General features: G+C 41.1%; 1 protein-coding gene across 1 annotated transcript in view; it reads right to left on the bottom strand.

Annotated features, from left to right (window-relative positions):
- FREM3 (FRAS1 related extracellular matrix 3) overlaps window positions 1-14,587 on the bottom strand; it is a 109,532-nt gene that overhangs the window by 28,134 nt on the left and 66,811 nt on the right. Inside the window, exon 7 of the mRNA XM_015422915.1 lies at window positions 608-757. Coding sequence (XP_015278401.1) covers window positions 608-757 — 150 coding nt within the window. The remainder of the gene's footprint in view (window positions 1-607; window positions 758-14,587) is intronic.

The raw sequence follows: 14,587 nt of genomic DNA, 5'->3' as shown, positions 1-14,587 counted from the left end.
GCATTGAACCCTTTCAGATTTCTTATCTTGTCTTCACATCCACAACATTCAATCCTAGGATTGCCATCCTTCAGGTGGGGCCTGAAGATCTTCAAGAGTTACAACTGATCTCCATATAACAGAGATCAGTTCCCTGATGCTGTCACCCAGAAATGACGTTATCGCATCGGTGATGTCACACGTGAAACTCTGTTTTTTGGCTTCAAAACCATACAGTTGGCTCATAAACCAGACACCGTACGAAGTCCCCGATGCTATGATGTCACTTCCAGGCAACATCCCTGTTTGGGGGTGGGGTTTCCCCCATTGGCCAGCTGGCCAGTAGTAGATCAGAGCCCCCAAAAGCAGGGGTACCCCCGCTGGGACCTGGCAACCCTAGTTTTCACAGAGTGACACATGCTGGGGAATGTTTTAGGGACTATTTATTGAAAATTGGTGTCAGTTTTTGCCTTCTGCAAAACTGTGTAATCTGAGCATTTGGAATAAATGCACATTCCAAATGTGAGGCAAGACTTGGTAGGAACCTTAAAATGGCCTCTGCAAGGGGTAAAAGGATAAGGACTGACATATAGATAGAGTGTACAGGAGCACTACTTGGATGATTCACCTTCTGCAGATATTGGCTCTGTTTTTCTGGAACGCACTGTGACTGTTGCTGCTTTGGTTAAGTCTGTACCCGTTCTCCAAACACGAACTTCCACATAACCAGCACTCTCAGCCACATGATATTCCGTGTCACCAAAGTAAAAAGAAGGTTCTAGAGACAGTACATAAAAGAAGGAAAAAACATACAGCTGTTAGGCACTTCTTATATGAGGGATGAATTCCAGGCATCTATGCAAGCGAATAAACTTTCAAATAAGGTTCTTATATGAGGGATGAATTCCAGGCATCATGCAAGCGAATAAACTTTCGAATAAGGAGACCAACAAAATTTGGGGTAGGGTATGAGCTTACGTAGGTCACCGCTCACTTCTTCAGATACCATAGGGTTGCCAGGTCCATGTTTGTCCCCAGTGGGGGATTTTGGAGGGCATTCCCGGAGGGGACGGGGCATCCCTATTGTGATGATGTCATGTTGGGGATGTCCCAGCTCCAAGCCCCACCCCTATGGGGACGGTCCTGCCAGCTGCAAGCCGCAGCTGGAGGGCCCCGTGTGGGGCCCTTGGCTGCCTGCACCTAAAGGGTTCCCTTTAACTGCAGGCAGCCGGAGGGCCCCATGCATCCGATCTCCAAGGGCCCCACGCACCCCATCTCCAAGCAGCAATGCCACTCGGAGATCAGGCGTGGGCCCCGCAGTCACCCCCTCCCTCCTCTCTCTCAAGAGAGAACAGAGAGGGGTTGCTGCAGGCGTTGGGGCTTGGGGGCAGGGCTTCCCCCACCAGCCAGCTGGCCAGCGGTGGGTTGAACCCCTCCAAAAGCAGGTAACCCCACCAAACCAGGGAGTCTGGCAACCCTGAGATACCTTCAGATAGGTAACCACATAACTTGTTAGTCTTTAAGGTGCTACTGTATTCTTACTCTTTTCTGCTGTTGCAGACAGACTAACACAGCTACCCACTTTGCTCTATCTCCAATAAGGAAACGTTAGCTGATCATCCATATTCTTCACAGTAACAGTGCAGGAACTGGAGACCAGTGACTATTTGACTTCATTGGTATCTCAGATTTATCTTTTAAGTGCCAAAGATATTTACAGGCTTACAGATCATTATGAACAAGATGAAAACTTCACTCTGCTCTTCAGACATGATAGAATATACTGTCAAGTTTCCATTCCTTCATATTCAGAAGACAGATTATACTGCTTCCTAATCTATGATTACCCCTCCCTCCCCAACAAACATTTTGTTTACTTATTACTGACACACATAATTTCCTTGTCAAAATAGTCTGATGTCTATGATATCCTAAATGCTACAGTCTCAGAACAAATCTGCAAGTTATAAACATTTGTTCTGTTTCATAAAATTCCTGTAATTTTCTGCTGAGGTGTTTTCTTGGTACAAAATTTGGATTCCGGCTATTCTAGGGCATGGATCCAGCCAGCTTTATTTACTCAGTCTTGCTCAATTCCCTTCTTACTACAGCCTCCATCCCACATGGCTTTTGTCCATGGTTTCACAGCATAGCCTTTTTGCTGGTCAAAGGGAACCCTCTCCTCCTTTGTTCAAAAGCTGAAAAGCTGTTTGGATCCAACACAAGGTGTGTTTGTACATGTGTCTCTGTGCATACATTCATACTGGGTTCCTCAGTTCTTCTCATGCTTTTTAATATTCGTAATATGTAAAAACTACACAGAGTTAAATTCAGCTAACTTAACGGCTAACTATGGTTTGCCCACAAATGTGCCTGAGGGATTGATGGGCCTTACCTTGTTGTATTTTGAACATTCATATCCTGCCACTCCATACAACTATACCCAAACAACATACAGCCATATAACACAGATAATAAATAACAATAAACTAATATAATTATTAGAGGAAACACAAACAATTTCAAAACAAACAATGAAATACATCGAGTTAAAAAGGTACTGAGGTGATCAAATGCTGCATCTTCAAAAGCGAAACATGAATTAAAGGCAAAGGTTCCCTTGCTTGAAAGCCAGTCGAATCTGACTTTAGGGTTGCAGTGCTCATCTCCGTTTCAAAGCCGAAGAGCCAGCGCTGTCCAAAGACGTTTCCGTGGTCATGTGGCTGGCATGACTAAACACCAAGGTGCACAGAACACTGTTACCTTCCCACTGAAGTGGTACCTATTTATCTACTTGCAATTTTTTGCTTTCGAACTGCTAGGTTGGCAGGAGCTGGAACTAGAGACAGGAGCTCACTCCGTCATGCGGCAACTTGGGCCTCGAACTGCTGAACTACCGACCTTCCACAGCCTGCAGTTCAGCGTCTTAACCACTTGAGCCACTGCAGCTCCACTGAAACATGAATTACATATTTGTTAAATTACTGAAAATGCATACATTTACATATTAAAAGATAGTAAATGAGCAAGTAAGATGTAAGGCATTAGATATCTACTCATAATACCATGAGCATCTTAAGTTTTTTATTTGTTTATGTGAAGAATTAATTTATTAACATGCACTGTAGCAATTTCAAGGAAACAATTTCAAACAAAAACCCTAAAATCTTTATCTCCTCTAGATACGAATATAGCAATGATTTTAGGATAATCTCTTTCAAGTTTTCTTAAAAGATTAAAACAATATGATCATGCCAATCAAGAAAATAAAATAAACTAATTTTTAAACAAAATTATTTTCAGAATTAACAAAAATGTTGCCAAAATATAGCCCTTTATTTACAATACACACAGTATTTTAAAAGTTTAATCATCCTTGATTTCCCAAAGTGAAAAACCGACCTTACCCTTTAATGGGGAGCACCCTAAAGTCCTACAAATCGGGTCAGCGAAAAGGTCATAGTTAAAACGGGCTTAAGTAGTCACCCTTTTGTTTAGTGTGAGAGATCATACATCACAAGACTCACTGAAAGTAGCACTAATTTAAGAGCTTGTGGTACATTAATTAGCATGGCCTGAGGAAGTAGAATATCTTCACTATCATTTTTTTACACTTTTTATAACACAATGAATACATTGCCTTTAGAATTCATTTGAAAAACATTTATATTCCACGATACAATGCCATTGGGACCCTCAATGTAGCTCATAAACTGTACACACATCTACAAAGATACGTATACTTCATTAAATTACTTTATCAATAAAAATATACCCCACCGCTCAACACAAGATTTTCAAGGCCGCATTCATATAAAATCAGCAATTAAAATAATTAATACTCAGCAATGGCAGCAACTAAAATAAGTAATTATAAAAACAACACAGAGACATATATAGTAAAAAAACACTGTTATACTTAGCAAAAAGCCTATGTGAATAAAAACATTTTAACTTGATGCTTAATACTGAAAGGAAGTTTCATAGTCAAGTTGCCAATGTGAAAAAGGACCTCTGAAAATTGGTGTGTGTGTGTGTCTCTCATAGAGCAGAAAATTCTCAGGCACACTCCTATGGGAACAACTGCCCTGGAGGGCTTTCAAGGACATAAACAATATTTTGAATTAGGCTTGGAAGTAGAAAAGTTGTCAGTGTAGACCATTGGTGAGAATGTAGAACCCATTAGAACCCATCACAATGTCTAATTTTAAAGAGCCTGCCATAGAATAAGACCAGCTAGGACATGCACAGAGTTGAGAGACAGAGGATTGTGTGTGTACATTGTTTCTTTGTATTGTTTTCTCAATCCATTACTGTGCAAAGAATGTGTGTGGTATTTTAATATTTTTAAAACTATTTTAAATGCTGGTAGCTATTCTCTATACAAATTAGAACTCCACCATTTAAATATGCTATTCAAAATGGGCACCAGGGGAAGGGAGGCAGTTGGTTGCTACAGTAAGGTATCCCCCTGGTAACCAGTTGCTGGTGGAAGATGCCTTTAATTGGCAATACAGAACAGAAACTGGAAATGCTGGCCCAATTGGCAGGAAATTCCAAAATTAACCAACTGTAGCAGTATATTGAAGGAGAAGTGCTAGAGAACCCCTCCAAGAGTTGGGCAAGCCAGGAGAGCATCCTGTCACTGGGTGGAGACTCAGAACAACTGCTGGTATGTAGACAACTCAGAGGGTCAAGATGGAGTGTTTCATGTCATTCTATTGTTGTCGTTACCAGAGATGGTTAAGATAAAGAGAAGAAGGTCCTCTGAACCCTCCTCTGTGGAGTACTAACCCTCTCCTCTCTTGGAGTGTTGTCAGAATAATTCAGGATCTTGCAGAACCATCTGTCTGGCAGAATACAGTTAAACAGCACTGGAGGGAAAAGGAAAGGCTTGGCTCTACTAGCAGATACTGCTGGGACAAATTTCTAGGAACAGTTCCCCTGCTCTCTCTTTCTCTTATTATACCACTTTTAAATGGACAAATTTTCTTCCAGGCATTGAAGTCAGTATAGATCAAAATGTGAGCAGCTTCTGGCAGTCCAATTCTTTCACTATTCAATTCAATTCTCTTTATTGGCATAAATTCTCTCACTAATGAGGAAAAAGAAATTGCTCTTTATATTCACCAAAGATCCATTGTATCTTGAAAGACTAAAAGCAATTACCTAATGTCTAATGGCAGATATCACACTTTACTAGCATATCTGTGATTGCTGTTGCAACATAATGCCAAATAAAAGTTAGGTGTTTGTGTGGAGATTATTTTCATAGTGCTAGTAAAATTTAGCATTCTGTTTTTTAGTTAACAGGACAATGGAGAATTTAAAACGATACAGACCTGCATTCACCTTCCTTTCTATTCTTAAGAATACTTAAGTTTTCTTAAGAGGAGATGGAGGCTTCTGCCAATGGCCCCTTCCACTGTAGATGGCCCACTACGCTGTTCCTAAGGATCGAATGACCCTGAGAAACAAAATTGGGGAGGGGAGTTAACCGTCTTGCATTGAGAGGGAGCAAGCACTGAAGACTGCTTCCCCCCCCCCAAAGGATATTTCATTTTCCTTAACTGTGGGGCTGTATACAGGCCACTTGCATTGCTACTTCCAAGCACTGATGATAAGCAATTTGTAACCCATATTGTAAATTGCAGCGAACAGCTGTTGGGATATAAATATGCCCATGTTTCTGTTGCTATGCACATATGCTGAGAGGTATTTATGCTGCATGTATTTTTGTTTGTGCATCCTCGGCAATTAAAATCCATGCCATAAATACAACTTAGAATAAATATATTTATATAAATATATATAGGCATAGAGACAGATCCTGATCTCACTCCCAGTGAGATGGACTATGTAGTTGGACTATGTAGTTTAAAGTTAAAGAAAAACAAAACACAGAACCAGTTTATTTATTTATTTATCAAAACACAGAACCAGTTTATTTATTTATTTATTTGTTTGTTTATTTAATTTACACCCTCCCCTCCCCATGAGGCAGGCTCAGGGCAGCTTACACAATTTGATACGTAAATAACAATTAAAATCCACATAAGATCATCTAAAACAATTCAATTATAAATAATTCAGTGTCGTAAAGTGCTGGCGATGATTAATTAATTGCTTAACAATGGTGTACTGTATGAGTGCATACAAAAGTCTAACCAAACGTTCTGCTCAATGATCTTCCTGATATGAGTGGCGGCACAGGCTGGAGAGAGCCAGTTTGGTGTAGTAGTTAAGTGCATGGACTCTAATCTGGAAGAACCAAGTTTGATTCCCCACTCCTCCACATGCAACAGCTGGATGACCTTGGGCGAGCTATAGTTGTCAGAGCTGTTCTTGAAAGACCAGTTTCCGTCAAGAGCTCTCTCAGCCCCACCTACCTCACAGCAGCGTTCCCTCTAAGCTGAGTTAGTGTGAGCTAGCTCACAATATTTTAGCCTCCAGCTCATACATTTTTGTGTTAGCTCAGGAAGGATGTCACCAGAGCAGACTAACCTATGCAGTAGCCAAATTGCTCGCTCACAACTTTAATGCCATAAGAACATAAGAGACGCCAATGTTGGATCAGGCCAAAGGCCCATCTAGTCCAACACTCTGTCACACAGTGGCCAGAAGTACCAGGTGCCATCAGGAGGTCCACCAGTGGGGCCAGGACATCAGAAGCACTCCCACTGTTGCCCCCCCAAGCACCAAGAAGACAGAGCATCACTTGCCACAGAGCCCCTATCTATACCTTGTGGCTAATAGCCACTGATGGACCTCTGCTCCATATGCTTATCTAATTCCCTTTTGAAGCCGTCCATGCTTGTAGCCGCCACCACTTCCTGTGGCAGTGAATTCCATGTGTTAATCACTCTTTGGGTGAAGAAGTACTTCCTTTTATCCGTTCTAACCCGACCGCTCAGCAATTTCATGGAGTGCCCATGAGTTCTTGTATTGTGAGAAAGGGAGAAAAGTACCTCTTTCTCTACCTGCCAGTAGCTCACAAAGTAGAATTTTTGCTCACAAGACCCCACAGCTTAGAGGGAAAGTTGCTCACAGGGTGTATGTTGTGGGGAGGGGAAGGGAAAGGAATTTGTAAGCTGCTCTGAGACTCCTTCGGGTAGTGAAGGGTGGGGTATAAATCCAATCTCCTCCTCCTCCTCCTCTTCTTCATGTCAGAACCAAGGGCTAGGGCTCTATGATTGGGATTGTTGGTGGTAATAGTGGTGGCGGCTCCTTAGTTGAAAGCCTGGTGGAAGAGCTCTGTCTTGCAGGCCTTGCAGAAATGTAAATGATCCCACAGGGCCCTGATCTTTTCTGGGAGCTCATTCCCCCAGTATGGAACTGCCACTGAGAAGGCCCTGGCCCTGGTAGTAGCAAGCCTGGTGTCCTTGGGACCCGGGAGGGCCAGTTGATGTTGAGACCCTGACCGTAGTGCTCTCTGGGGTATGTATAGGGAAAGGCGGTCCCTCAGGTATGTCAGACCCTGGCCATATAAGGCTTTAAAGGTAAGGAACAGCACCTCGAAGCAAATTCAGTATGCTATTGGCAGCCAGTGCAGTGTCTTCAGCACAGGCTGGATGTGCTCCCACCTGGGGAGACCCATCAGAAGCCTGGCCGCAGCATTCTACACTAGCTGCAGCTTTCGAATTTGCGACAAGGACAGCCTCATGTAGAGAGCATTACAGTAGTCTAGTCTCGAGGTGACCATCGCATGGATCACTGTTGTCAGGTCATTGCGGTTGAGGAAGGGAACCAACTGCCTAATTATGTTCTCTTCCATATTATCAATTATCTGCTTTTAACATAAACGAGATAGGCTCAATATTGCATTAAGCCTGACATGGGAACATTCCACATCTTGATGGAGCCACTGTAGCACTGAAATGCTGTATAGCATTGAACTTGGAACACTGAAAAAAAGTTTGAGGAAGATCGTACAGTGAAAAGGGGCAGGAAAAACAGTATGGCACTGTTGGAAGTGCTGCAGACATTTTAAACAGCACACTACAGTGATTCAGCAGCACAAAGAAGTAAAAACAGAAGAAAGCAGTTGAGCTCAAGAATGGCTCAACCATGCTTTGCTAACTGGATGCAAGCGGCTTTGTATGAAAAGGTAAATAAAATCTGTTAGCAGCTGGTTGCTAAAATGGTTGTGTCTGAAATCATTAAAAAATCCATTAGCAACCGTCTACCAAAATAGATTACAAAGGCTGTCTGAAAGTGGCCTGTGTTTTCTTGCACTTCCACTTGTACAGGAGGTCTAGCAAAATTGGAAGTTTTGCACTGGATCCAACCCACTGTGTATATGGAAGAGACAAGGATAGTGCATGATAGTACATGTGAATGAAACAAACAACATGTTCCATAAATGCAGAGAAACTGATCACCTCTTGCCTTAGAAGATCACCCTGCTTAAATTCGATGGTGTCACGGTAGAACACAGGTTATAGTCACACCTCATCCAAAGACCACCATCTACCCTTACAGATATATGCAATGCAGATCACAGTATGACACAAGCAGAGAGTAGCCATGGTACATAAAAGTACCTGCAGAAAAAATAAGCCAAGCCAGAAAACGAAGCTGCACACTGAACGGGATGCCAAAAATTATTCACAGGACTTTCCCCTTAACTAAATTTTTCTATCTTTGGCATCCCTATTTTTTTTAAATGCCATCTTTTAAAATGAACTATTTGTACTGTGTCTACAGACTGCCAAATTGCTTGCATGAGTCCAGACAGAAGTGCCATCTCAGTGTTCTCCCAGCTGCTATGGGAGCCAAGTCAATAACAGATCTAATGTGGTCAGTGCTATGTGTAAATAATCTAGCGGCATGGGCAACAGATTGAATGCAACTTTGTGGTTGTATCCATGTAGAGGTTCTCCTAGCCATGCGCAATCTGTTCAGAACAGAGGCCCCCAGACAGGTTGGAGAAAAGGTAAAGCGACGAGAGCGGTTGGCTGGCTGATACCCGCCTGGCAGAGCAAGTGAATAAGAGCAGGTGGGGAAGGAGCACATGCCTTGCACCAGCACAGCCAGTTCCACTCCCAGCAAGAGCCATGAGTCAAACTGGAAGGTGGAGGGGGCAGCAAGTGTGGCACTTATCTACCTGTGGCATGGCTGGCTCGCCTTCCTCCCTCGCCTGCTGGCTGCCCCGTTGTTGTCTCCCTGCTGCTGCCCCGACTCCTCTGGAGCTAGCTGCTCACTTGGGGGTTGTTTGGTGTCTCTCTCTCTTTTTTTAACAGGGATGTGGCTGCCCCCCACCAAAATTTTTCTGGCTATGGGATTGTGTGTGAGAGAGGGGGGTATATGGAGAGGTGCAAGGCCTCAGAATGTGTGTCACCACAGAGAAGAGCCTCATATGCTTTTACTTCAACTCTAAAAATATACTACAAATCTTTCTTGGTTCTTCACCAAACTTTGGTAAGACGAATACAGAATGTTTCCAGCGGTTCTGGTTTTGTACCATAAAAAATAAACATACTATTAAGCTGCTTCCCTTAATTCCCAAGACAGAACTTTTAAAAAGAAAACTGAATACTACTTAGGAGCATTTCTTCTTTCTGAGTAAATGAACTTACTTCTGTGGATGGGATATGGTGCGATATTTCTTGAATATTGAATACATTATGTGTCTTCAGTAGCAGTAAGTGTCCATCACAATATCGTCCCATTTATCATCCACTTCTTTCAGTGGGACTGATATAAATCCCAAACACACAGCTCAGGGGGGGAAAAGGAGGTCAGACAACAGCAGCATTTGATGGCTCAAGTGCAAACTGTGCTAATCACGGTGTGCTCTTTAGTGCACAGAAAAGAATGTGAATGGTACTGGAAAAACTCTTCAACATCATCAGTATTTTAATTAAATACATTTACTCTTCCCATGCACAAAACATTAAATTAATTAATCAGGAGACTACAAAAGATATGACTAGAGGTCTTAAGAACATGACACTAGTAGTCATGCCTCAGTTGTTGCGAGGATTTAATCACTTGTCTCTGAAATATAATCCATTCTTGCTAGGTGGACCTAAACAATCTTTGAGGCGGAACCCCCTAATAACCGGAGGAGAACAGTGGCCTATCTAATATATCTTCTTATCTGAATGTCAATACATAACTAGCTTAGTTAAAGCTACATTCCTGATGGAGAAGGAAATATCTCCTTTCCTCGTTCTTTTTTACACCCCTATCAAGCAAAAGCAATGCAGCAGAATGATCAGAGAGCTGCAGAACTGGGTTATGATTCTGGCCTAACTATCCAAGAATGACACTTGATTTTCCTTTTTGCATTTTCAGTTTGTCACATAAATGCAGATAAACCAACTGAAATAAAAAGGAATTCTGCCCCTCTGTTGGCTCTTTCCAAAACTGGCCCATGCCATTAACAATTATGTTGTCAGTTGTATGTCAGTAAAACAGTTCAACTGAACTTATTCCACCTCTGCCCTTTTTTAGCATAAGCTGTGGAAAACAGGCTATTGGAAATAAGCTCAAGAAGAATAAAGACTTTTAAAGGGATATTTGTGTTGTTCTGTTGCTAAATAATATTCTTAAAAAGATGACTCCATCTCGGTGCCACTAATGCTTTGTCGAAAAACCTCCACAACAGAGATAGTGGCAGAACGATCAAATTGAGATTGTTTTAATTAATCCCTCATCTGTTGCCTCTATCACTCAGCTGAACATGGTCAGCACAGGACCTCTGACCAAGAAAAATCAATTTTGTGAGAGATTTCTGAATGAATATATATGTGCGTTTCCTGTATTCATTTTAAATATTGATTCTGACTGTGTGTAGCATATATTCCAAATTTTCCTTATACTTATAAGGAACTTTAACAGCACATTGAGATATGAAAAATTAGAATGAAAACAAAATTACACAACTCTGAATATTCTGGATTAATAAAGCACCTTCATTAAGGGAGATCATTAATTTTAAAGAATTATTTGGTTACCAGTTATCATTTATTAGTCACTTTACAAATCTATTTGTAATTGTCTTAAAATACTTTTAAAGTGTTTGCTCAAGCTGGATAACTTCTTCAACTCTTATTTATTTACAAACACAAACTGATCTTGAAACCTGTTCTACCTGACATGCCACTTAAATAGTCCTATAAAGAACCATGACAAGATTTCCGCTTCCTTGGAAAATCACAAGTTGTTTGCATCTCTGTCTTCAAAGCTCATTACTGTACAACCAGATCCTTTGTTCAGTTATACATGATGAGACAGCATACTTCTGTATAATAGGAAAATGATACAGAACGTAGATTTTACTCATGTATAATCAAGGGGTCTGTTACAAAACCCATATTGTTCAGCTGCATGTAGAAAGTAAAGATCAAAGGATTGGCTTTTAGGTCTTAACTACCTGGATATACTGCTTTTTCTTTTTATCTTTATAAAAAAGGTTAACAGTACACATTGGACTTAAAACATTTCCTGAGATGTTAAGTCAGTCAGAAGTGTGCTGATTACCTTTTGAATTCTTATATTTTAAGTCTTCTCATATATTACACTAATCATTTAATGGTATTTTATGTGAAAGACAAACACACATTTAGGCTCCTGTCCCTGCAACAGCACAAAAATATTCCTAAATCAGATGCAGAGTGCTAGTTGGACCATGTTTCTCAACCTTTTAAAACTCAGCCTTCTGTCTCAAATGTACTCTATCTCTATCCCTGTTCTAGCATCCACCTTCCTTGCATATAGGAGTGCAAAAAGATCTTTGCATAGTCATAAGTGAGCTTTCAGCAGCTGTGCACCAGGACCTGTGGGCTGGGCAGGGTGAGAGGAGATGTGGGGGGGGGGGAGAGAACACACACACACACACCAATTTATGGCAGCTCCATAGGGTTTTCAAGGCAGGTCACTCCATAGAGTTTTCAGGGCAAGAGACAAACAGAGGTTTGCCATTGCCTACCTCTGTACAACCACCCTGGACTTCTTTGGTGGTCTCCATCTAAGAACTAACCAGAGCCAACCCAGCTTAGCTTCTGATGAGATCCAGCTAGCCTGGGCCATCCAAGTCAGGGCATCTTTACCCCTTCCTCTCAGTTTTCTATACCCACATTTCCTTTCTCTAGCTTCATAGGTACTCAATTACCCACCAAATCCAGGACTGGTTTGTGTTAAGGACTAATCTCTGAATTTGGTCCCCAGGTCCCATCTTAAAATGTTAAGAGGAACTCAAAAGTTGCCTATTTTGTAAGTGTCCATGAAGAAAAGAATGGCTTGAGTATCCCTGTGGCTTCTATAAAGGTAATTTACACTGGAAGCATGGGAAGAAAGACTGGTCGGGGACGGTACATTTGCAGAGAAGGTTGTGGGAGCCATTTTGGATGGGTGACTGCAGTGGCACAGGAGGAGAATCTTGGTAGACAACAGGCCAAAAGAGACATCCCATCCAGGCAAACTGGGAGAGAACAAGCACATGAGAAATGGAGCTCCTCAGCAGCTCTATGCATTGACCCAAGGAACACAAACTGAATTATAATGTTCCCAGCTCTGTTTGCTAAATTCCCATTCAGAGTTTTCATTTTCCTTCTGCTGCCCTAAGCTGTGGCTGCTAGGTTGGAAACAGGGGTAAATATGAATATACATGTAAATTAGGTTTCTCCCTCAGCCACAGGACAGCTTCATTAGTAAAGCACAGCATGCACATTTATTCAGTTAAATGTACAGACAACCCTTCAAACAAATAAACAAACAACAATCAATTCTTAAAATGCTGAAAAACTGCTTTCTGGCCAATCACAACCATGCACAGGAAGCTTCTCTTATAAACATACTTAGCTGGTTTTCCTTGAGGTCAGTCCAAAGAAATACAAATAAAACTATCCAGAAACAGGCTCCCTGCTCAAATTACAGACATACTCAAAGAGAAACATCTCGGATGAGGAGTGACCTCCCTCTAGTGCTTGTCTTTCAAGAATTTATGCCCAACCCACCTTCTCAAGTCACTCCACTTAGGGATTCAGGTTGTTTTAAGGAAAATGACAAAAGTTAATTATTGAAAAGCATTACATAGCCTCTGTCATTTCCTTTAATTCTCACTTTCTCTCCTGTGATGTGAGCCCACATTTAGAGATGCCCCGTGAGTCTGGAGCCAGGTCTCAGATCTTGAGAGTAATTTACAGCCAAAGCCAGTAGAAAACAGCAAGATCCCTTTTTAAGTACAATTATCACCTTTCAGTTCTATTTCATTATTTCAACCCCCTCCCCACACACACACACGGGTGAGCAAAAAGAACCCAGTTCATTTCTGCCACCCAATAAAGATTAGATAGGACAACTAGTAACAGATACTCCAGACTGGCACCCTAATATTAATGATCAATAGAAATCTTGGGCCTGAGTTCCTGATTATGACTTCTAAGATGCCTACCCAGGACAGATCCAAATATACTAAGCAATGTGATATTTCATGCATTTTAAGATTCCCAAGCAGTTTAATCTGCACCATAAGCTTAATTTAGTATTCAGGTTTTTAACACTTCATGTTATTGCTTTCAGATTCTCATACCAGATTTGGAGAAAGGAAATACTATGCATAATTACTTTATTGTTGTAGTGTTTTTTTGGTCCCCCGAAGGGTTTTTTTTTTAATTGCATTTTCTCTAACTAAACATTACATGAAAAAATTGGGAAGGGTCTACAAACTATGGGATAAAGAAAAGAAACCTCTAAAACCCCAAGAGTAGGTGTCATACAAACAGCTTTAAAAAGATTACATGTTTATATAAACATGTAAAATCATTGAACATGTTCATCCTCCTATTAAACTTCAAGTCTAAATAAAATCATCGTCTACTATGACTTCATAAAGAGCCTAAAAATTTTTTAAAAACATTTTTAGAACTTCAGACTTATGATAACAAGTCATTTTTATCCTTTGTCTTCCTCAATTTATGGCCTATTTGGGGGGGGGGGCGCAGCCCCCAAATTTGAGTCTGATTCTTCATCAAAAGATGGCTCTGCTCCATCTCCGCCACCCTCCTTGGGGCTGTCTTTTTCTTCTTCTTTTTCCACATCTGCTGGACAGCTATGAAGATGCAAGAATTCTCTTGCCTTTTCCACAGTGTCAATTTTCTCTTTTCCATTCACATATTTAAAGATGACTCCTTTAGGCAAAATCCATCTGTAGGCAATTTGTTTCTCTTGTAGAAATGATCAAGTCTTTATATTTGCGTCTTTTCCTCCTTATTTCAAATGGAATATCTTTTAGGACCTTTAACTCTTTGCCCTTAATTTTCAGGGTAACTCCATTAGCCACTTTGACAATTTGATCTCTCACACTTCTTCTGGAGAATCTCACCATCACTTCTCCCGGCAGATTATTTTTGCTTATAAATTCCGTATACGATCTAAGACTGTATCAATATCACTTTGCAAAGTCTCTGCTTTAATATCTGCCATTTGCCACAAGGCTTCACACATTATCTGTATGAGATTCTCCCCTTTTTCCTCGGGGATTCCCTGGAATCTTAGGGCATAGCTTGCCCTTTCCATTTGCAACTGTAGTAGTTGAGACTCATCTATTTGACACTTCCTCTCCATTGCCTGCATTTGTTTTTGTAGCTTTTTGGCATTGGTA

Source organism: Gekko japonicus, unplaced genomic scaffold, assembly GCF_001447785.1.
Source record: "Gekko japonicus isolate JY-2015 unplaced genomic scaffold, Gekko_japonicus_V1.1 scaffold110, whole genome shotgun sequence".
Taxonomy (NCBI): domain Eukaryota; kingdom Metazoa; phylum Chordata; class Lepidosauria; order Squamata; family Gekkonidae; genus Gekko; species Gekko japonicus.
This window is presented reverse-complemented; position numbering and strand designations above follow the sequence as displayed.